The sequence below is a fragment of the Cucurbita maxima genome, unplaced genomic scaffold (genome assembly GCF_002738345.1).
Source record: "Cucurbita maxima cultivar Rimu unplaced genomic scaffold, Cmax_1.0 Cma_Scf00009, whole genome shotgun sequence".
Classification (NCBI taxonomy): Eukaryota; Viridiplantae; Streptophyta; class Magnoliopsida; order Cucurbitales; family Cucurbitaceae; genus Cucurbita; species Cucurbita maxima.
This window is the reverse complement of record NW_019272025.1, coordinates 349,109-371,491: the sequence shown is the minus strand read 5'-3', so window position 1 is coordinate 371,491 and position 22,383 is coordinate 349,109. Positions and strand designations below refer to the sequence as shown.

The window sequence follows — 22,383 nt, the reverse complement described above, 5'->3', positions numbered from 1 at the left end:
ATAATGTCTAATAGCTTATTTAAGACATTACCTTCTCGTCATGACATTTGATCATGAGATTAAGCTCCTACCTAGGGTCAAACCCCCATTAAGAAATGTCTATTGGATGACTCCACTAAAGTAACCAAATTGAGAAAATAACTAAGTTGTTAGCCATAAGTTTCATTTGTTTGACAAAGATATCATATGGGCCCTTGTGTTATTTCAGAAAAATAAAATTGGGATATTACGTTTGTGCATCGGTTATAGGGCCCTAAACAAGGTGGCAATATGTAACAAGTCCACTGTTGATAATATCGAGCCTTTTTAACTAGCTACATGGGGCTAAATACTTCACGAAACTAGATTTATGATTGGGATAATATCAAGTGCATATTATTGAGGGAAAGGAATCCAAGAAAACTTATGTGACGAGATATAGGGCTTTCGAATTTTTTGTGACATCCTTTGGCCTGAAAAACACCCCAATTGTGTTATTACCCTGATGAACCAAGTTTGGAATATTTGGACCAATTCATCTTGGTTATCTCGATGATATCTTTGTGTATAGTACCACGTTGGAGGAACACAAGATACACCAGCGCCTAGTCTTTGAAAAGTCGAGGCAGAATTAGTTGTACATTTAAAAAAAGGATTAGCCAACTAATAGAGGCAGTTTGTCAAAGGAATTTCAAGGCAAGCCGCCCCATTAACGAAACTATATAAAAAAGACCGGGACCATCCCTGGTCTAGTAAGATGAATGTCATAAGGCCTTTGAAGACGTGAAGGCAACCATGACAAGGGGTCTTGTCCTCTGCTTGATCAACGTTTCAAAACCTTTTGAAGTAGAGAAAAATATATCCAACTTTATCACCGGGGTGTCCTCATCGATGAAGGTCCTCTAATCCATGAAAGTCAAAAACTTAATAGTGCTGATAGGAGGTATATGGTCTTCGAAAAAGAAATGTTAGTTGTCATTGGGATCACACTTGTGGAGGATGGACAATAGTGCCATTTTTCACTTTTTTTGACCAACAAAATTGACGTTAAAGCAACCTCGGTGGCAAGAATCGTTAGCTGAATTTGACTGCAAATTTCAAACATAAAATAGGAAAAGCAATTAAGTTGTCGTCGCCCTTAGTCAGAAGTGTCAACATGCAACCTTGCAAATGTTAGCCCACACTCATTCGAATAAGATCGACAAATCGATGCATGACACACGAGATCACTAGCAAAAAAATCCTTCCGCCAAAGTTGTTATTGATCTAGCTAGAGTTGGGGAGATTAGATAATTTTGGATGGAAGGGAACGTACATCTGACAAAAGAAAACAGGTCATATCTCCAAAAAAAACGATAAAACTAAGGAAGAAACTTATCCACGAATGTTATAATATCCTATGGGTCAGTCACCCAGGGTGGCAATAAACGTATGCATGATGAAGAAAGAATACTTTTGACCTAATATGCGAGACGACATAATGTAGTATGCCAAGACGTGCCTCATTTGCCAACAACATGAAGTTGTAAAACCCAAGGTCTTGGGGCTCCTTGAATCTTTACTAGTGTTGACAAGACTTTGAAAAAGTGTATAGCTAGACTTCTATCATACACCTCCCGAAGGTAAATGAACATGAAGTCATCTTGGTTATAGTAGATCGATTCTCAAAATATGCCACCTTTGTTTCAACACCCAAAATATAATCGGTTGAGTTGATAATCCAATTCTTCTTTAAACATACTTTAAAATTGTTGGGCATTCTGCCAAGTATCATTAGTGACAGAGACAACAGATTCATCAGGACATTATGGACAAAATTGTTCATGTTCTTGGAGACAACCTTAAATATTTCCTCAAGCTAATATTGGATCGGTATGGCAACCATAAAGAGGTGAATATGGTTTTAACCATAAAAGTATTTAAGCGATTAATTTTTCTCATTATGATTTTTTTAAATGAGTATAAGAGGATAATTAATACAATAAAATAACTCAAGAAATAACCATAAACTATTATAAAAAAGACTTGGATCATGCAATAAATCATAATAATAATTTCGAAATTAAATATGAAAGAGTTAAAAAAAATATGACCGTAGTTTTATAGTGGTTCAATCAAACTCAACCTACTCTACTCTCCAAACGCCTATTGGGAATTTGAATAAATCTTTATCGACTCTTTCCTCGGATCAGACCAATCGCTACCCTACTATTTTTACGAGTTCAAGAGTAAACTCAATCCTTTCCATGACTCAGGATCAAACTGGTACAAGTGTCTGAATTTTGTAGGAACACATCACAACTCTCTAAAGAGTAGATTTACCATTTAATCAATCACAACCATCCGTCTAGAGAAAGTGTCAAAATATGGACATAAAATATTTCTTTTAAATTTATTGTTAAAAGAAAATTAAAAAGTAAAACATAAAAGTATTTTTATATTTACAAGGAGTAAAAGTCAACCTTTTAAAGTATCTTTATAATTATTGTTGAAAGTGAAATAAAAAGATAGACTAATAGTTGAAAGAGAAATAGAAGGTAAATCATTTAAAAGTAGATTACGTGAAAGTGGACCAAAAAAATTTATTTTATTTAATTATTATTTTTTAGAGTTAATATTAAAAATCTCAAATTCTTTATTATTATTATTATTTTTTAAATATAATAATAATATTAATAAAAATAATGTGAATGTAACAGTTTGGTTGGTCATAAAAATATTCATAATATAATTTTATTTCTATTTAAAAGCAAACTCTTACCAGTGTTATAGTTCATGATGTCAATTTTGCTGCCACATCTTCATGTCGGATATCTTGATTCGACTTCAATTCGCTCTAGCTATGATTTAAGTGATTGAAAAAGGCGTTGAAATCGTTATTCCCAACCTTACAGACAATTCAAAATACTGATCATCGTTAATAATTGAGTGTAAGTTTATTATCATCAAAACATCAATCAATTAATTTGAAGTGAAGAAAGAAAAAAAAAAAAAAAAGCTAACACTCCTAGACTCATAGAAAAATAGAGTGATTTAAGTATTTGGTTGAAGAATACTTGTGTCACTTTGTTGACACTCATCACAAAAATTGTCTTCAACTTCTAGATGTGGCCCAGTTTTGTTTTATTGTCAAACTAGTTCGTCTATTGGGAGGAGCCTCTTCGAAATTGTGAGTGGAAGAAAAACATTCCTACCGATATTACTGACCTTCTATATGCAAGGAAGAATCCTCTAGTCAAAAGCTTCACGATGGAATAGAATCCGACAATAGACTCAACTCAAGCTTATGTAGAAAAAGTTTTCAAACACATGAAAAAAGTTGGTGGACAAGAAGTGCCTTACCCTCAAGTTTCAGTAGGATAGAGAAAATCTAATGTCTCAGCCTAAAGGACTAAAGATAGAAAGTATGAAGGATCAGTCGAAGTTCTCGAGAAGATTGGGTCTATATCTTATAGGGTGGCATTACCCACATGGATGAATATTCACCCAATAATCCACGTGAGTAACCTAAATTCTTACAACCTGATTATAGGGTGGCATTACCCACATGGATGGACATTTACTAGCTTGTTTTCAAATAATTTCCCCACTTATGTTTTATAAAATATTTCCTCTAAAATATAACTCAAAACTCGACCATATGTTGGAATTGTTTGTGAAGTACGATTTTTACACGGCTAACTTGTCCACTGGATTAAAACAAGGGTCGCACAATTGTTGTCCCGTTACTGTAAGAGTGTGATTGTGATGCCACGTGTGCGTGAACCCCATGCGCTGATCATCTTCTTCCTCGACCCATTCGACATTGTTTTAGATATTTTCTTAAAATGCCTACTAAGTCCCCAAAGTGGCTTTAAGACTGAGAAGTGGGGAAGCCAGTCTTAGTATATACTTTCTTGTGGCTCGAGTCTGGAATTTTGGCCGATCTAGCTTAGATTTGATATGCTCGAACTCTTTCTCCTAGTTTCAATTCCTCGGAAGCGTTTAAGGTTAGTACAACTACCTTTTACTAGTTTAAATTTTTTGAGTCAAGTTTAAAATCTTTTAGCTAGTTTAAGTTTTTTAGCTGAAGTATTTATGTATAATTAGACTTATCTAGTTTAAGTTTAAATTATTTTATACAAAATTATTTAGTTAGTTTAATTTTTTTTTTAGTGAAGTTTAAAAGTATTTATACATAATTAGACTTATCTGGTTTATATCATAGAAATAAGTTTAAATTATTTTATGCAAAATTAGGCTTAGCTAGTTTAAATTATTAGAAACAAGTTTAAATTATTTTATGCAAAACTAGGTGAGCCAATTTCCATAAGAGAATTAAATTTCAGAGAACAACATTAAGCTAGCATGAAGAGGTCGTAGTAGCTTTGGCCTAGGTCAACGAAGTAAGTGGTCCTACCATCGGTTTGGTTATAATTGTGTGTTGTATGATGACATGTGCTTGTGGCTTCACATGTGTCATATGACTGTATATGCAAACTGTTATGAATTGATATGTTTATGATATGATATGATATCTTGAGGCATGCTCAAGATATGTTATGTGACTATTATGATATATGTATGATATGTGCATGATGTGAATTGTTACATATGAAGGCATGAAAACATTATGATATGATATATGTGTAACATGAATGATATATGATATGATTGACATGCAAAATGATGCATTGACATGAAAAACAACCACGATACACGCATGAAAGATATGATAAATGATATGACAAAAATGATATGATATGAAGTAAGACGCTAGCGGGGTTGTCGTATATGATATTGAAAATGAAAAAATTTTGGGACCTTATGCATTATTGTGTGTTCATGCATCGGGAGATACCCTTTCTCCTCTTACGATATGAGGCATGAAAACGATCATTATTTTTACCATAATGCTGCCATGAAGGTCGCTATTCCCAACAAGTGTGCGACATCAATATCTACTAAAGAATGCTTGCCTGACCAGAAAGGGGCCTAGGAGGTATGCAAAATTGACTGGTGGGTCCATACACGCACATATGAATCGTGTGTAGGGAAATTAAGTACACACCCAATTGCCACTTAAGATAGTTGCAGTAGAAAAATAGACTATTATGATAGGTCACACTCATGAATTGTACGTGTTTGCATTTAACTTTGATAGGCGGTTACTTATTGAGTATTTCTAAAATACTCAAACCACGTACTACTTCTATTTCAGGTAAAAGCAAGACACAGGTGAATGGCTGACGAGCGCATCACATCGCTAGACCATGCCACATGCATAGGATAGTTGCATTTATTTTTCTTAGACTTAGGTTAGAACCGGATGTATTTAATTTAAATGTTTTTTTACTTCATTTATTATTTCGTTGTATCGTCTTAAAGATGTTTTCGAACACATACGTCGATGATAATATTTTAACATGAAGTTTATGTCTTATGAAGAAGTTTAAACATTTATTTTTGTATAGAAATAATTATGCTATGATGACAATAGCTACTTTAGATAATTGAAATCGAGGTTAGTTACAATTAAGTTGGATCAAATAACGGGGATGAGATTCACAAATAAATAAATAAATAAATTAAAAAAAAATTGACCTAAGAAGTATAGATAAATAATTTGTATCCATACAGTAATAGTAAAAAAAATTAAATTTTTTTAAATGATTAAATACTAATTTTGAAACTTTATGAATATTTTTTTAAAAGTTGATAGTAAGGAAAAAGTAACAGTTATATATATATATATTATATCTATATATTTAATAGCTATAAAGATATTTTAATATATATATATATTTAAAAGTAATGACATTAAAAAAAAAAAAAGAAGTTTTATCTATAAAACTCTTGAAATATTATAGTATTTTTCTTAATTTAGGGAAGTATGAGACACGAAGGATCAGAAGTTACTTGTTCAATTGGTTCACGAAATTTCTACGATCGGTTGAATGGGTGATCCATACAGCGAAGTTCATGCGGGAGAGGATGAGATGAGAACGCCCTGCTGGCGGGCTCCTAGATTCCATGGAAACTGATAAAAGTTACCTAAATATTTTGGATATTTTTGGAGGTCAGAATCTTGAAATCATGGCGGTATGATGTCAACATCCTTTCTGACTTTTTCTCTTTCTCCTTCTGTGGAATCTTCCACCTGCTTTTTTATGGTTCTCTTCTGCCATGGCATACGACCCCACAGACTTCTTCTTCCAAATTGATATGCGCAGAGGAGAGGGGAGGAGAAGAATGGATTCGGCTGATGTTTGGGCGGTAGGGATGGAGTTCGAACCGGAGATTGATCGTTTGCCGATTGACCTACTCGCTCATATTTTTGCGATGATCACGTCCTTCACCGATTTGGCTCAGTAATTGATGTTAATTTCGGTTTTCTTTATGAATCTCTTTTGTTCAATTGCTTTTGTTCTTGTTCCTAAGTTTGGGGGTTTCTGCGGAAAATTTTCCGGAAAAACGCAGGGCGTGCGGCGTTTGTCGGAAATGGAAGGAAGGAGTTAAACTCTCTCTTGGTAGGAAGGAGAGTTTGAGCTTTGCTGGTTGGAAGATGGATGATGACTCCACTGCTCGTCTTATTTGCCATGCCTACAGTCTTCGAGACCTCGACATGTAATCCCTCTCCCTCTCTCTCTCTCTCTCTCTCTCTCTCTCTCTCTCTCTCTCTAGAATGATGAAACGAGTTTTTCAAAATCGCAGGATAATCACTTAAATCCGCTTTCTGTTTCCATTGTCTGTTTATCATTAGTCAGGCAATTTGATTATGAACCACAAAACAGATGTTTCTCTAAAGATTGGAGTCTTCAGGAAATGCTGGAGAAAGTTCTCTAAAATTGTTTTTATAAAGCTTTGTTAGATTCTTGATGGTTATGGTTATGGCTATGGCTGCCTTCATTGTTCTAGTGTCTAGTCGAGCAATGTTCTAGCCCATGATTCTGTTGTAATTTGTGCTTTTTCAGCTCAAGAAGCCGTTGGGGTAGCCAAATAACAGACCGTGGATTGCACCAAATCTCTCTTGCAAACTGCATTCCCAACCTCACGTCCATTTCGCTATGGGGCATGGCAGGGATCACCGACAAGGGGGTTGTGCAGCTGGTATCGTAATATCTTATCTTTACTTCAAACATGCCTGCATATATAGCCCTTGAAATTGGCCTCAACGTGTGAATCAGAGTATGAGTTAGGTGGAAATTGAGTAGGATATTTGTTGTTTCTATCTTCATTGATCTTTGCACTAATATGTTTTCAGTATTTTCTTACTTATTTTGGATCTTCTAGTGTCTATCTTCGAAAAGTAAACAACAATTTAAGAAATCATTGTCCTGAAGTTATTTAGGAGGCAGTTTTAGACATCATTTTGTATTCTCTGCTTCTGGAACCTTTTTGAAGGTTGAGGTTATTGTTAGGAATCACGGACCTCACAATGGTATGATATTGTCCACTTTGAGCATAAGCTTTCGTGGCTTTGCTTTGAGTTTCCCCAAAAGGCCTCGTCATATCAATGGAGATCTATTCGTGACTTATAAACCCAGGATCCTTCCCTAAATTAGCCAATGTGGGACTCCCTCCCAATAATCCTCAACGGTTATTACCGAGCTGATTGCTTGTGTCTATAGACTACTTCTCTTATCCGCTTCTCTTCAAGGTCGACTTTTTCTTCCTACAGACTGGACCAAGCCTTTAGGTTGTTTAAGTAGGTTGGGCTAGGTTTGGTTGATCTTTTGGAGTGATCCCCCATCAGGGTCCTCGCATCCACTTTCCACGTTCTGATGTCGTACATGGTTCATTAACATTTTTCATTTGGCTGTGTTCCCAGATTTCCAGAGCCAACTCGTTGCAAAACCTGAATGTCGGTGGCACCTTTGTCACAGATGTCTCTCTACTTGCAATTGCGGATAACTGTCCAAATTTGAAGGTGAACATTCTAAGAAACTCACACCATTCATGACTTGCACAATCTTTAATCACTGCATTTCTTCCTCCCTTTCTGCAGAGCATTGTCCTGTGGAGCTGTCGCCATGTAACGGAGAGTGGACTTCTTATTCTTGTAAGTAAATGTCGCAAACTCGAGTCGATAAATGCCTGGGGAATGAGGGTACCTGTAGACTGCTTCATTGGTTTGGTGGCCATAAGTCCATCACTTCAAATAAAATCAAGAAGTCTGCTTCTAAATTCTATGTGGCCAGTCGTATGAAATATGCTCTCTAATATTATATCCTGTAAAGCTTCCATTTTACGTATGTCTTCATCCTTGTATTTTTCCTTATTCCACCCCCAATAAGCTGCCAATGATTCTTCCAGTTCATCTAAAACTGAACTATTTTCTCCTCAAGTAAATATAATAAGGGTATGTAAAAACTATGCTTTCTTATTTGGGGCTAAATGTATTTACATTTCTTTGGTTCCTCAATCTTAAGATTTTTCCAGTAATTTCTCTAGATCCAAATTTTACATTTAGTATCGGTCATTTTCATAAAATTTTGGCCTATCATAGTTTTATCGAAAAACCATGAACTTCTCACCTCTAAGTTGGTAATACATATACCTAAATCAATTGAATTATACTCAAGTTGTCAATTTATTGAACAAAAATTTAATATATATATATATATATAGAAAGAGCTATGTAAATGAAACTTTTTCCGTTGACATGGTACCTAAAGTTGGGTCGTTAGGTTGGTAACCGAAGAGAAAAAAAAGCATCGGTTGTGTAATATGTATATTAAGTTTGAATTAACAGAATGAGTTGATATTTTGAGTCTCTCAAACAGGCTTCTTCATGAGATGGTTTCAATAGTAGGCAGCAATATTGGTGCTATAATGAGACATTAGTCCAATTAAGACAATAGTTCAATATAATCCATAGGAGATGATTGCATTACACCCACTCATGCCAAACACTCCAAGGAAACCTGAAATAGAGAGACAGAGATGAAACTCCATAATAACAGATATAGTAAAGAGAAGAAAATATAGAGGACAAATGGATTTCTTCTTAAGAGAATATATTTCATTGATAAGATGACATAATTCGAGTATAATTCAACGGTTGTATCTTTCTTGTCCAATAAAAATGACAAAGAAACAAATTTCCTTAATGAAATTACATAGTATCCTAGACCAGTTTCAAAGCAAATATGATATGGTGGAGCATTTTGTATAATTGAACCAGATCGCGTCGTATGCGGGGCCTATTTTGTATTTTGAGAATTGAACAGAGGCGGTAAAGCTACCGCTTATTGAAGCAGTGTTAGGTGTAGGAATACTCTTGCAAGTACCCGGAGGAGCTCCTGTTCTTGAAAAATGAGTATTTTAAAAGATATCGTTAACTAAAATGACATTGATAAAAACTTTCCAGAATCAAAATTCACTCTACCAAACCATCCACCAAACTAAACATCTTCGATAATGTTGGTCGTAATAGAGAAATTTGGTAGGATTTTTTAGGAGAAGATAACTTTGTATTATTAGAAAGGATGCGGGATTAAATTCTACATTTTTCACCGTGATTTATATATAAACCTGATACATGTAACAAAAAATGCATGTACTAATTAGTAAGCACAAAAAAATGCATGAATCAATTAATGAATATATTTAGTACAAGTTGCACACTTCCAAGTGACTCTTTTAACACTTCTCTTAATTTGAATTCTATAAAAATATTTTAGACTTCACTTTATCTTCTTAAACTACATCTTGGATAATGCACATCACCATCTGGGCTTCTCAAACAATAGTTGTTTCAAGAGTTTTGTGAACAAGTTTGTGATCGGCTGATTACGTCTACAAAATTTTGAGCTCAACAGTGTCTTCTTCACACAAACCATGTAAGAAATGAAACCGAACATCAATGTGCTTACTCCTTCTATGCAACACAAGATTTTGAAACAACTTAATAGTTGACGTATTATCACAATAGATAAGAATAGAACCTGATTGTTTTTTTTTTATCAAGAATTTCAAGCATCTTTCTTAACCAAATTCCTTGGTACGAGCATGCTATTGTCACCACAAACTCTGATTAGGTAGTTGAAAGTGTCACAATAGGCTGTTTCTTTGAAGACTAACAAATAACTCCGGATCCCGATCATAAAAAAACTTCCCAAAGTGCCATTATAATCATCTATATCACCTGCATAGCCGCTATTTGTATAGTCAACCATCTTTGGGTCACCTCCTTTTTCGTAGAATACCCCAAAATCCAAAGTTCCTCACATATCAAAGCATTCTTTTTGCTGTGTCGAGACACTTCTCCGTTGGATGCTCCATGTAGCGCGACTTATAATGCTAACAACATATATGATGCTTGGTCTTGTTGAGGTTAAGTACATCAAACTTTCCACAGTCTGCTTGAACGTACTTATTATCAACCTCTCGCTCTTCAACATCCTTATGCAGCTTCAAACCCAATTTTAATGGAGTTCCAAATGCACTCATCCATTTTAAACCTTTCAAATACCTCTTGAGCATACTTTTTCTAACAGATAAAACTGCGAGCTACCATTTGAGTAACTTCTACTCCAAGAAAATATCTCATGAAACTAAAATCTGTCATTTCAAATTTCTTCTTCATGCTTTTTTTTTTTTTTTAAAACTTCAAACTTTTTTTTATTATTGCCTGAAAATACTAAATCAGCTAACATGTAGACAAAAAATAAGAATGTTACCTCCCTTTTTAGTCTTTACATATAGCTAATGTGTTCATATGGATATTTAATGAATCCCATCTTTCTCAAATGAGAATCAATGTAACTGTACCATGACCTCGAAGCTTGCTTCGAAGCATCTAGAGTTTTCTTTAACCTATACATTTTATCCTCTTTACCTTTCTAAACACAATTGTTAAAGATCACTTGTTTGTTTAGATTGTTGTCAATTAGTATCTGATTAAATCTTCTTTTAATTAGGAGTTGATTTACTGTTTGTTACCAGATTTACTGCAAATTCTTAGGTAGATTTTTTAATATCTTTTTATATTCTCTCTATATATAGAGCGTTTTTTGCTCTTCATAATATAATTTTCTCATAAACCATTCAATCACTCACTCTTTCACTAATAAATTTGTATCAGAGCTGTGTTCTTAAGGGATCTATGAGATCAAAATGGGAGGAGAATCCAGTTTTTTAGCTATTGCACCACCAGTCTTCGATGGAGACAATTATCAAATGTGGGCAGTTCGTATGAAGACCTATCTAGAGGCTTTGGATCTTTGGGAAGCAATAGAAGAGGATTACGAGGTCCTTCCACTTCCAGCAAATCCCACTGTAGCACAAATCAAAGTATAGAAGGAAAAGAAGACAAGAAAATCAGAGGCAAAAGCTTGCCTATTTGCAGCTGTATCTCAAATGATCTTCATGCGAATAATGTCCTCAAAACAGCAAAGAAAAATCTGGGATTAACTCAAGGCTGAATATGAAGAAGATGAGAGGATTCGTGGAATGAGAGTCTTGAATTTGATTAAGGATTTCGAGTTGCAGAAGATGAAGGAGTCTAAATCAGTGAAAGAGTACTTTGACAGACTTCCTAGCATTGCCAACAAGGTGAGATTGCTTGGTTGTATGTTAAATGATTCCAGGATCGTTGAAAAGCTGCTGGTCACTATTCCAGAGAAGTTTGAAGCCACCATTACTACTCTGGAGAACACCAAAGACTTGTAAAAAATTTCTCTTATAGAGCTCTTGAATGCTTTACAAGCACAAGATCAAAGGAGCTCTATGAGCCAAGAAGGGGTGATTGAAGGTGTCTTACCTGTTAATCATCAAGACAACAACATGTATAAGAACAAGACAATTTTCAAAAACGAATCGACGAATGAAGATTCATCTGCCAATTATCAGAAGACAAAAGGAGGAGGTTTTAAAAAATCCTATCCACCTTGCCGTCATTGTGAGAAGAAAGATCATCCACCATACAAGTGTTGGAGAAGACCTGACGCCAAATGCTCGAAATGCAATCAACTTGGACATGAAACTATGATCTGCAAAGTCAAAGGACAGATGAAAGAAGTAGATGCACAAGTAGTTGATCAAGAAGAAGAAGATCAATTGTTTGTGGTCACTTGTTTCTCAGGCAAAGAATCAAGGGAGAGCTGGTTGATTGACAGTGGGTCGACAAATCATATGATATATGACAAGGAGTTTTTTGAGGAATTAAGAGTCACTAAAGTCAAGAGAGTGAGGACTGGCAATGGGAATACTTGGAAGTCAAGGGAAAAGACATAGTAGCTAGAACAAGTTATGAATGTACCAAATTTATTCTAGATGTTTTATTTGTACCTAAAATTGATCAAAATCTCTTAAATGTTGGCTAGTTACTTAATAGAGGCTATAAAGTGTGTTTTGAGAATAAGTAGTGCTGGATCAAAGATGCTAGTGGCAAAGACTTATTTAATGTCAAAATGAAATGAAAAAGTTTTGCTCTAAATCCAATGGAGAAAGAGTAGATGACCTTTATATACATAACTAGTGCCACTGAGATTTGACACAAAGACTTGGGCACTTTCATCATCAAGGTTTGCTTCAGATGTAGTCAAACAAACTGGTAGAAAGACTCGCTGACATTGATGATGACATGCCTCCTTGCCATGCTTGTAATTTTGGGAAGCAACATAGACAACTCTTTCCTAAACAGGCATGGAGAGCCTCGAAAAATTTGCAGCTGGTTCATACTGATCTTTGTGGTCCTCAGTGAACACCTTCATTAAATGGTAATCTTTATTATATGATTTTTATTGATGATTTAACAAGAATGAAAGAAAAACGGTTGAAAAAATAAAAGGCCAATATTTATTTTAGAAAATAGTGGATTTGATCGGATAGCCATATTTAGTGTTTAGAAAGCTTATAAATGGGTTTGTTTTCCATTGTAAAAGCAAAGCAACGTGAGCAAGAAGAGCAAAAGAGCAAGAGAAATTGTCTTCTTTTAAGTACAGTGTAGTGTAATAGAAAAAATGTTTTTCAGAATTCTTTGCCTCCTTGTCTCTCCCCTCTCGTCATCTTCTTCACAAGTATGCGAGTAGTACTTTAGCAAAGCGGTATCGGAGCGTTCGATGTTAAGTAAATCTCTAGGTTGGAATTCATTCCTAGTTTTTAGGTAACCATCTTTACGGTTAAACCCACACAATTAGTTAAGTTACCCACTACTCTCCATTTTTTGGATTAAATTTGTTATTTAAATATTCAACTTAATGAGAAATAAACCATCGGGTCTTCAGCAAATATCTCTTCCCTTTTCTTTTCCGTTATTTTTTCTTTGAAGAAGTTTTCCTTCCTCCGGTTTTTACTCTGTCGACGTTTTCCTCTCAATTGCCAGAATTCAACAAGTGGTATCAGAGCCTGGTTTAATCCACTGGTGGTATATCATTGCAGAGAAGCCAACTTTATCAACAACTAAGTTGAATAGCTCAAGTGGTTAGAGCGTCGACCTAATAACACACAGGTCTTAGGGGCAGTACCCGATGTTGATGAGGTCCAACTACAATGAGTGGGCCTTGTTGATGTGCGTCAACCTACAAGCGCTAGGGTTGTGGCACGCCGTAGATCCCAGAAGAAGGAGAAACGATCGAGTACCGGGAGGATCGGCTGGCGTTTGCCGCCATATTTATGGTCTATGCCCTCAGAGATGTTGACGTCTCTCTCTACCAAGCGCACCAACATCGAGCAGCTGCAGAAGAAGATCTTGGAGATCCGCTTTAAGGACGGAGAATTCGTCGATGATTTTTCAATGTGGATCATGGGGCTCGCCAACAGCATCACCACTCTCGGTGGGAGCATCAGCGAGACAGAAACCATAAAGAAGATGCTGCAAGTCGTCCCCGATCACCTCGAGCAAGTCGCGATTTCAATCGAGACATTACTTGACGTGAACGACCTAACGGTGGAAGAGGTGACAAGGAGGGTCGTCTACTCCTCACTGAGGAGGGAATAGTTTGCATGCCTAAAGCTCCGCGACAACACCGACGAGAGCAATGGGACCTCCAGTAGCAAAGGCGATAAGAAGCCATAGAAATCTCGTGGGCGCACGCACGGGAAAGAAGGCGATCAAAAGAAGGAGTACACTGATAGTGGGCCGATTTAGTGTTCGTACTGTGGGAAGAGAAGTCACCTGAGCAAGAATTGCTGGAGAAAGCTCAAGAAAAAGGAGACGACTGAGAAGACCCATGTGGCTCAATCCAATGAGGACGAGCCGACTCTTTTCATGGTGAGTGCATCAGTCCTACCTGACGTCCCTAATTTCAGTTCGAAATCCATGGAGGTAATCAACGATGACATAACTACTCCAGTGAGCGTTGAACCCAAGGAAGAGCTCCAGTTGGGCATAACAAAGGCATCGGCTGGAGAGCCAATTCAACTGAAGGAGGAGCGAGTGTTCGCTCAAATCGGTGAAAGAGGCGTGCAACAAGAGCACCAACGATGGGTTCTCGACACGGGGGCAACAAACCATATGATCGGGGTGAAGTCTACGTTTTTCGAGCTTGACTCGGGGATTCGCGGGACGGTAAAATTCAGCGACGGCTCTGTCGTCGAGATCGAAGGGCATGACACCATCCTGTTCGTCGACAAGGGAGGCGAGCACCACAAATGGACCAACGTCTACTTCATCCCGAGGCTCAAGGCTAACCACCTTGTGAGCCTGGGTCAACTTGATGAGGCCAGCTACCATATTTCCATCGAGCGCGGGCTACTTAGGATCCGCGATGATCGACGACGACTGCTCACGCAAGTTCGGTGCATGACAAACCGCCTTTACATCCTGGAGTTGGAGATAGAGCAACCAGTTAACCTCTCAGCTAGGACCAAAGAGGTATCTTGGAGGTGGCACGCAAGGTACGGGTACCTCAACTTTCCTGCTCTACAAAAATTACACAAGGAGGAGATGGTGCACGGTTTTTCGGCAATCAAAGGCGTGAACAAGCTGTGCGACTGGTGCCTCATCGGTAAACAGAGGCGCACCCCCTTTCTGTCTCAGGAATCCTACTGCATTAGTGAGCCATTGAAGCTCGTGCACGGCTATAGCTGTGGGCCCATCAAGCCAGCGACCCTAGGCGACAAGACCTTTTTCCTCTTGCTGGTCGATGAAAAAAGCCGCTTCATGTGGCTAATCCTGCTGTAAAGCGAAAAGTGAGATGACAAAGGTGATTAAGCACATTCAGGCACGAGCGGAGGCCAAATGTGGGAAGAAAATGTGAATGCTATGCATGAACCGAGGCAGAGAACTCACCTCAACAAGTCTCGGTAAGTACTGCGACGAGTTCGGCATACAACGGCACCTAACGGTGCCTTACTCCCCCCAACAGAACAAAGTGGTGGAGCTCAAAAATCAGACCATCATTGGGACAGTGAGGTCATTGCTAATGACGACCGGGATGCCTGGGAGATTCTGGGGAGAGACGGTAATGACGGCCGTCTATGTCCTCAATCGGTCGCCAACTCGAAGCCTGGATGGGAAGACGCCACATGAGGCCTGGTACAACAAGAAGCCAGCGGTACATCATCTTCGAGTGTTCAGCTGCGTCGCATACATGAAGGTAGCGCGTCCTCACCTCGCCAAGCTCGACCCTGGAGGGCTGAAGGTCATCTTCATCGGCTACGAACACGAGAGCAAGGCAATATAGGCTCTATGATCCTGCGGAGGGGCGAGCTCACGTGCCGCGCGACGTCATCTTTGATGAAAGCACCTTCTGGTAGTGAAGCAACGTGACCGAGTCAGATAGAAACCCAAATCAATTCACAGTGGAGTACCTCGTCACTGAGCCTGGAGAAGGAGGAGCGCAGAATCAAGAACTGTCACTGCCACCAGCAGCTACATCGGGCACGCCTACGCCAACCCCAACCATAACTCCGGCTGCACCCCTTAAACCAGTGGAGTTTGCAAAACCACGGACTGCGGATTGGACGCTAGATGCCAATCACGATGATGATCTGGTGGCCAGGTACTGGAGGATGGAAGACCTACTGGGAGGAGGTGAACCACCTAGACTGGAGGCGCGCGAGCTCGAACATGGAGTCTGAAGAACATGCCGTCAGGACACCGAGCCATAGGACTCAAATCGGAGTTAAAACAATATGGTAGACAGATACCATAGGGCTTTAGAAGGAGATTGTTAAGTAAATCCCTAAGTTGAAATTTATTCCTAGTTTTTAGGTAACCATCTTCTCTGTTAAACCCACACAATTAGATGAGTGGGAAGTCCAGGTCGAGTCGAGTGGAAGCCTTTAGTTAAGTTACCCACAACTTTCCATTTTTAGGATTAAATTTGTTATTTAAATATTCAACTGAATGAGAAATAAATCATCGGGTCTTCAACAAATATCTCTCTCTCTCTCCTTTTCTTTTTCGATATTTTTTCTTCGAAGAAGTTTTTCTTCGAACTATTTTTACTCTGTCGACGTTTTCCTCTCAATTGCCAGAAGTCAACATTCGATTATTAGTGAGTGTGGGATTACTACACAAATTAGTGAGTGTTGTTTTAACAAATTGGTATCAGAGCGAGTTTTATTTTAACAAATTGGTATTAGAGCGAGTGTTATTTTCAACAAATTGGTATCAGAGCCTATGACGAATATGATGGGTCAAATGCCGCTACCACGATTAACGAAGACGAACTACGAGAATTGGAACATCCAAATGAAAGCTTTTCTTAGTTCTCAAGACGCATGGGAGGTGGTTGAAGAAGGTTTCGAACAACTGAAGGATACCACGGGTTATACGGCAGCTTAAAACAAGGCGTTAAAAGAATTACCATCAAAGAATAAGGCAGCATTATATATGCTGTTCCGGGTTGTTGACGAGTCGGGCTTTGAGAAGATTGCAAGGGCAACTACTTTAAAAGAAGCATGAGACACTTTAGAAAAAAGTGTTTAAAGGAACCGACCGAGTCAAGCAAGTGTGTCTCCAAACTCTGCGTGGCGAGTTGGAGAGCATAAAGATGAAGGAGTTAGAAAATGTATCTGACTACATTACGCGCGTACAGACTGTGGAAAACCAACTAAATCGAAATGGAGAAATGTTACCCGAGACGCAGGTTGTGGAGAAGATCTTAAGGTTGTTAACCGACAACTTCGAGAATGTTGTATGTGCGATAAAAAAGTCAAAGAACCTAGCGAAGTTTACAGTCGATGAGCTCGCCGGTTCTCTCGAGGCACACAAGCAACGTAAGAAGAAGGAGGAAACACTCGATCAAGCGCTTCAGACCAAGGCATCAATAAAAGATGAAAAGGTACTTTACACTCAAAATATTCAAGGTAGAGGTTATGAAAGTAGCGGGAATGGTCGAGGTGGTCAAGATGGCAGAAATGAAGAAAATTATAAGGAGAAGAGACAGTCGAGCCAAGCAAATTGGCGTGGAAGAGGATGCAATCAAGGATATTATTCCAGCATCCAGTGTTATAAAAAAATGGTCATTATGTGAATAATTGTAACTTCGACAAATGTTACAATTGTGGCAGAATGGGTCATTTTGCAAGAGATTGTCGAGTTGAAGAAAAGATGGAAGAAACGATCAACCTAGCCTTGGATGACACAACAAACAGAGACATTCTCTTGATGACCCAAAATGAAAAGCTGAAAGCAAAAGAACACGGTGGCACAAAAGACAATGGCGGTAGTCGTGAGGCAGAGGAAACTGTTGAAAATGAGGTGATACGCAGCGTATTTGGCGAAATCACGATATCGAAGACGAGAAAATCAAAGAAGGTTGAACAACCAGATAACAGAGAGCTTGAGCTCGAAGAGAGAGAACTCCAATGGTGGGAAAGACAATATGAGGAAGAAAGAAGAAAGAGGAAAGAGGATGAGAATGGAAGAGAAAATGGTAGAGAAAATAAAGATTTAGAAATAAAGGTTGAAAGGTTAGAGAAGGAAGTGGCTAAGCTAGAGTGAGAGTTCTTTCTATCTAAAACAGTAGAAGGAAAAACAGTAGAAGGAAGAGAATAGGAAGGTAATCTCTGAGCTTGTGAAGAAAATTGAAGAAGGCGTGGAGAAAGAGAAGGACTTGCTAATGGAGATTGATGCTTTAGTGGACGAGCTAGTGAGGGAGGAGAAAGATATAAAGATGTTAGCTCAACAGAGAGACTCACTCGACGTGAACCTGAATCGGGTCCAACAGGAGGCAGTGAATCAACGACACACAATTGAGATAATCACTCGTGATAAAACCGAAATGGAGGAAGCAAAATTAGAAGTGGAAAATGTCGTTGTGGACTTGCGAAGGGAATTGAGTAAACTGAACGAAGCTATGACATCTGAGTCGAGCGTGGCTGAGAACGAGAGAAATGAGGAGTTGGTGTCTCAAATGGGCTGTTCTCGAGAAGCTCCAAATGAAGTCTCATCAGAAAAGAATAAGCTTAGTTTGCCACTCGAGAACAAGGAGAGAAAATTGAAGAAACCACGACTGAGCTGGAGAAAATGAAAACGGTGCAGGTGGAATCATTGAATATAGCATTTAAGTTTATGGGAGAGTTTTGTTGGAATAAACTTAAATGATGAAGATTAATTTTTGCTTAAAATAAACTTAAGATAGTTTTTAGTTAATTTGAGTGGTTAATTTTAGTGGGTTTTAAAATTTAGTCGTAAAAGAAAAAGCCAAAGCCTTAAAAAAAATAAAAGGGCCAGATTTATTTTAGGAAATAGTAGGTAATGTTTAGAAAACTTATAAATAGGTTTTTTTGTATTGTAAAGGAAAAATGACTAGAGCAAAAGAACAGAAATTGTCTTGTTTAAGTATAGTGTAATAGAAAAAAGGTTTTTCAAAATTTTTTGCCTCCTTATCTCTCCCCTCTCGACATCTTCTTCACAAGTACTCGAGTAGTACTTTAGCAAAGCGGTATCAGAGCATTAGATTGTTAGTGAGTATGAGATTACTTCACAGATTAGTGAGTGTTATTTTAACAAATTGGTATCAGAGCGAGTTTTATTTTAACAAATTGGTATCAAAGCGAGTGTTATTTTCATTAGGATCTTCTTACTGAAGCAAAAGTCAGAAGTTGCAGGTGTATTTTGGAAATTCAAAGCCAGAGTTGAGAATGAAAGTGCATGCTTGATTCAGACGGTAAGATCAGATAATGGCAAGGAGTATACTTCAGAAACTTTTAACAAGTTTTGTGAAGAGGCTGGAATTGAACGTCAATTGATAGCACCATACATCCTCAACAGAATGGAGTCAGTGAAAGGAGGAATAGATTCATAATGGAGATGACGAGATGCATGATTCATGAGAATAATCTTCCAAAACGTTTTTGGGGAGAAGCAGCAAACACTGATGTGTACTTGCAAAATCGAATTTCAACAAAAGTTGTGAATGACCTGACACCATTTGAAGCTTGGTATGGTTAAAAACCTTCTTTAAAGTTCCTTAGAGTATTTGGGTGTCCTTGTTTCACTTACATTCCATAGGTCAAGCATGATAAGCTTGACAAAAAGACAGAAGCTGACATCTTTGTTGGGTATAGCACTATATCCAAAGCTTACAAAGTTTTTCAACCACACACTAGTCGTGTTATTGTGAGCCAAGATGTTCATTTTGTTGAAAATGAACAATGGAATTGGGAAGAACTGACGAAGGTGAATCAGATTTCTAATGTACCAAACAATTCAACCTTTAGTAGCATGTTAGAAGAGTCTGAAGATGAACGACAAGAAGAGTCTGAAGATGAAAAATAAGATGCTTTGGTTGATGATGCACCTATCAGAGGTACAAGGTTGTTGTCTGATATTTATCAAAGGTGTAATGTAGCTGTTTGTGAGCCTGCAGTATTCCATGATGCAAAAAACAGTCAACATTGGATGGTTGTAATGTAGGAGGAGCTTTCGATGATCGAGAAAAACAAAACCTGAGAGTTGGTTGATCGACCTCTAAACATAAGGGTAATTGGAGTAAGATGGGTGTTCAGAACAAAGCTAAATCTTGATGGTTCAGTTAACAAATACAAAGCAAGACTTATTGTGAAGGGATATGTGCAAGTTTTTGGAGTTAGACTATTCAGAAACATTTGCACCTGTTGTCAGGCTTGATACAGTAAGATTGTTGCTTGCTCTTGTTGCTCAAAAGAGTTGAAAAGTGTTCTAGTTAGATGTTAAATATGCATTCTTAAATGGAGTCTTGCAAGAAGAAATTTTTGTCGAGCAACCTGAAGGTTTTGTGAATAGAGGCAATGAAAATAAAGTCTACTTGCTGAGAAGGGCTCTATACGGTCTGAAATAGGCTCCGCGAGCAAGGTACAGAAAAGTTGATAATCATTTGATTGGTCTTGGCTTTCAGAAAGGTCAATCTAAACTCACGCGGTATGTCAAGCATGAAGGTACAAATACTTTAGTAATTTCTCTTTATGTAGATGACTTATTAATTATAGGAAATGAAAAAGTTCAAACTGGAAATGAAAAAGATCTTCGAAATGATAGACATTGGTCTGATGTCACATTTCCTTGACATTGAGATCAAACAAACCCAAGATGAAGTGTTCATTTGCCAAAGAAAGTATGCAAATGAGATACTTAAAAAATTTCATATGGAGGATTGCAAAGCAATGAATACTCCTATGAATCAAAAAGAGAAGCTGGTAAAAGATGATGGTTCTGCCAAAGTTATTGAAGTTGAGTTCCGAAGTTTGGTAGGTTGTCTAATGTACTTAACAACAACCAGACCTAATATCTTAAATGTTGTAAGTATTCTCTCCAAATTCATGCATTGTCCCAATGAGACTCACATCAAAGCTGCAAAGAGAGTTATCAGATACATCAAGGGAACCTAGAATTATGGAGTGAAGTTCTTAAAGCACAAGGAAATGAAACTAATTGGTTTCTCTTACAGTGATTGGGGTGGCTCAATCAATGACATGAAGAGTACATTTGGTTACTGTTTTTGCCTCGGATCAGGCATGTTCTCTTGGTGCTCAAGAAAGCAAGAGCTGTAGCTCAATCCACTATTGAGGTAGAATTTATAGCGGTAACAGCGGCAGTTAATCAAGCTCTCTAGTTAAGGAAAATTCTCGTGGATCTAAACTTGGAGCAAAAACAAAGCACTGAGATACTAGTTGATAACCAAGCTGCTATTGCAATCTCCAATAATCAAGTTTTTCTTGGAAAAATTAAGCATTTCAACATCAAGTTATTTTTTGTTCGAGAAGTTCAAAAGAGTGGTGATGTGACTCTTTGCTACTGCAAATCTGAAGATCAAATTGCAAATGTTCTTACCAAACCTCTGCCACTTAGCAAGTTTGAAGATTTCAAAAAAAAGCTTGGAGTTTGCAGCATCTAAACAAGAGGAGTTATAAAGATCACGTGTTTGTTTAGATTGCTGTCAATTAATATTTGATTAAATCTCAAGAGTTGATTTACGTTTGATTTGATTTGATTTATTGGTTTGTTACCAAATTTTCTCGAGATTTCTAGGTAGATTTTTTAATATCTTTTTATATTCTATATATATATATCCTTCCTGCTCTTCATAATATAATTTTCTCATCAACCATTCAATCACTCACTCTTTCACTAACAAATCGGATGATGAAAGTCCCACATTGGCTAATTTAAAGAATGATCATGAGTTTATAATCAAAGAATATTCGGTCCATTGATATGAGGCATTTTGGGGAAGTCCAAATAAAGCCATCAGAGCTTAATCTAAAAGTGGATACCATTGTGGAGAGTTGTGTTCATCTAACATGGTATTAGAGTCATGCCCTAAACTTAGTCGTGCCAATAGATTGGTAAATTCTCAAATGTCGAACAAAGAACTCTAAAAGAAAAGGAGTCGAGCCTCGATTAAGGGGAGACATACTTTGTTCAATGGGAGGTGTTGGATGATGAAAGTCCCACATCGGCTAATTTAGGGAATGATCATGGGTTTATAATCAAAGAATTGTAGAGTTTATGCTCAAAGTGGACAATATCATACCATTGTGGAGAGTCGTGTTCATCTAACAAAAATCATCTGGTTGTTCCACGTACACCTCTTCTTGAAGCTCTCCATGTAAGAAAGTCGACTAAGTTGATAAATAGGCCATGATTTATGTAATACCTCGTAGTTCATTTCCATATTTTTGCTTGTATTCTTTTACAACTAGACATATCTTGAACTTATCCACCTCACCATATTCATTAACTTGATTTTAAAAATCCATTTTAGTCTAATTTTCTTCTACCATACCCTTTGGTAAGATAACTAAACTCTCGATATATGTAAATAATGCAAAATAATACTATCAAAACTTAGTCATCGTCCATCTCATAATCAATCATCCAAACTGGTCTCTTTCTTGATCTTAAATTTTTCTTATCTTAATTATGATTTTCTTCTTCTATGGATTCTTCTTGTTGAATCTGTGATGAGCACTCTACATGACATGGTGAGATTGAACAAAGGTTTCAACTTGTTTTTCTTCAAGATCTGTAGGAATCTCGAACACACA

At 37.5% G+C, this 22,383-nt stretch overlaps 2 protein-coding genes across 3 annotated transcripts; both read left to right on the top strand.

Moving 5' to 3' along the window:
* The first annotated feature begins 5,913 nt into the window (after positions 1–5,913).
* On the top strand, positions 5,914–8,383 carry LOC111483796 (F-box protein At5g67140-like). 2 transcript variants are annotated; one of them, XM_023130114.1, is made up of 6 exons: positions 5,916–6,060; positions 6,164–6,329; positions 6,439–6,585; positions 6,933–7,068; positions 7,790–7,888; positions 7,967–8,383. In XM_023130114.1, exons 2-6 carry the CDS (start codon positions 6,184–6,186, stop codon positions 8,165–8,167), a joined length of 729 nt encoding a protein of 242 aa, XP_022985882.1. In that variant the 5' UTR covers positions 5,916–6,060; positions 6,164–6,183; the 3' UTR covers positions 8,168–8,383. The 2 variants fall into 2 exon arrangements, with proteins under 2 accessions (XP_022985881.1, XP_022985882.1); XM_023130113.1 differs by having other exon boundaries at positions 5,914–6,329.
* A 2,696-nt stretch (positions 8,384–11,079) lies between these two features.
* LOC111483984 lies at positions 11,080–12,198 on the top strand. Its single transcript, XM_023130396.1, has 3 exons — positions 11,080–11,256; positions 11,383–11,530; positions 11,651–12,198. The coding sequence occupies exons 1-3, from the start codon at positions 11,080–11,082 to the stop codon at positions 12,196–12,198; spliced, it is 873 nt and encodes a 290-aa protein (XP_022986164.1).
* Positions 12,199–22,383: the final 10,185 nt, after the last annotated feature.

Excerpts from the sequence above, each read along its gene's own strand:
- LOC111483796 (XM_023130113.1), top strand. The coding sequence starts at position 6,145 with ATGGCATACGACCCCACAGACTTCTTCTTCCAAATTGATATGCGCAGA. Across the intron at positions 6,330-6,438 it reads TCCTTCACCGATTTGGCTCA|GGCGTGCGGCGTTTGTCGGA; the intron begins GTAATTGATGTT and ends GGAAAAACGCAG. Across the intron at positions 7,069-7,789 it reads ACAAGGGGGTTGTGCAGCTG|ATTTCCAGAGCCAACTCGTT; the intron begins GTATCGTAATAT and ends CTGTGTTCCCAG.
- LOC111483984 (XM_023130396.1), top strand. The coding sequence starts at position 11,080 with ATGGGAGGAGAATCCAGTTTTTTAGCTATTGCACCACCAGTCTTCGAT. Across the intron at positions 11,257-11,382 it reads CCACTGTAGCACAAATCAAA|GCTGAATATGAAGAAGATGA; the intron begins GTATAGAAGGAA and ends GATTAACTCAAG. Across the intron at positions 11,531-11,650 it reads CAACAAGGTGAGATTGCTTG|AGCTCTTGAATGCTTTACAA; the intron begins GTTGTATGTTAA and ends TTTCTCTTATAG.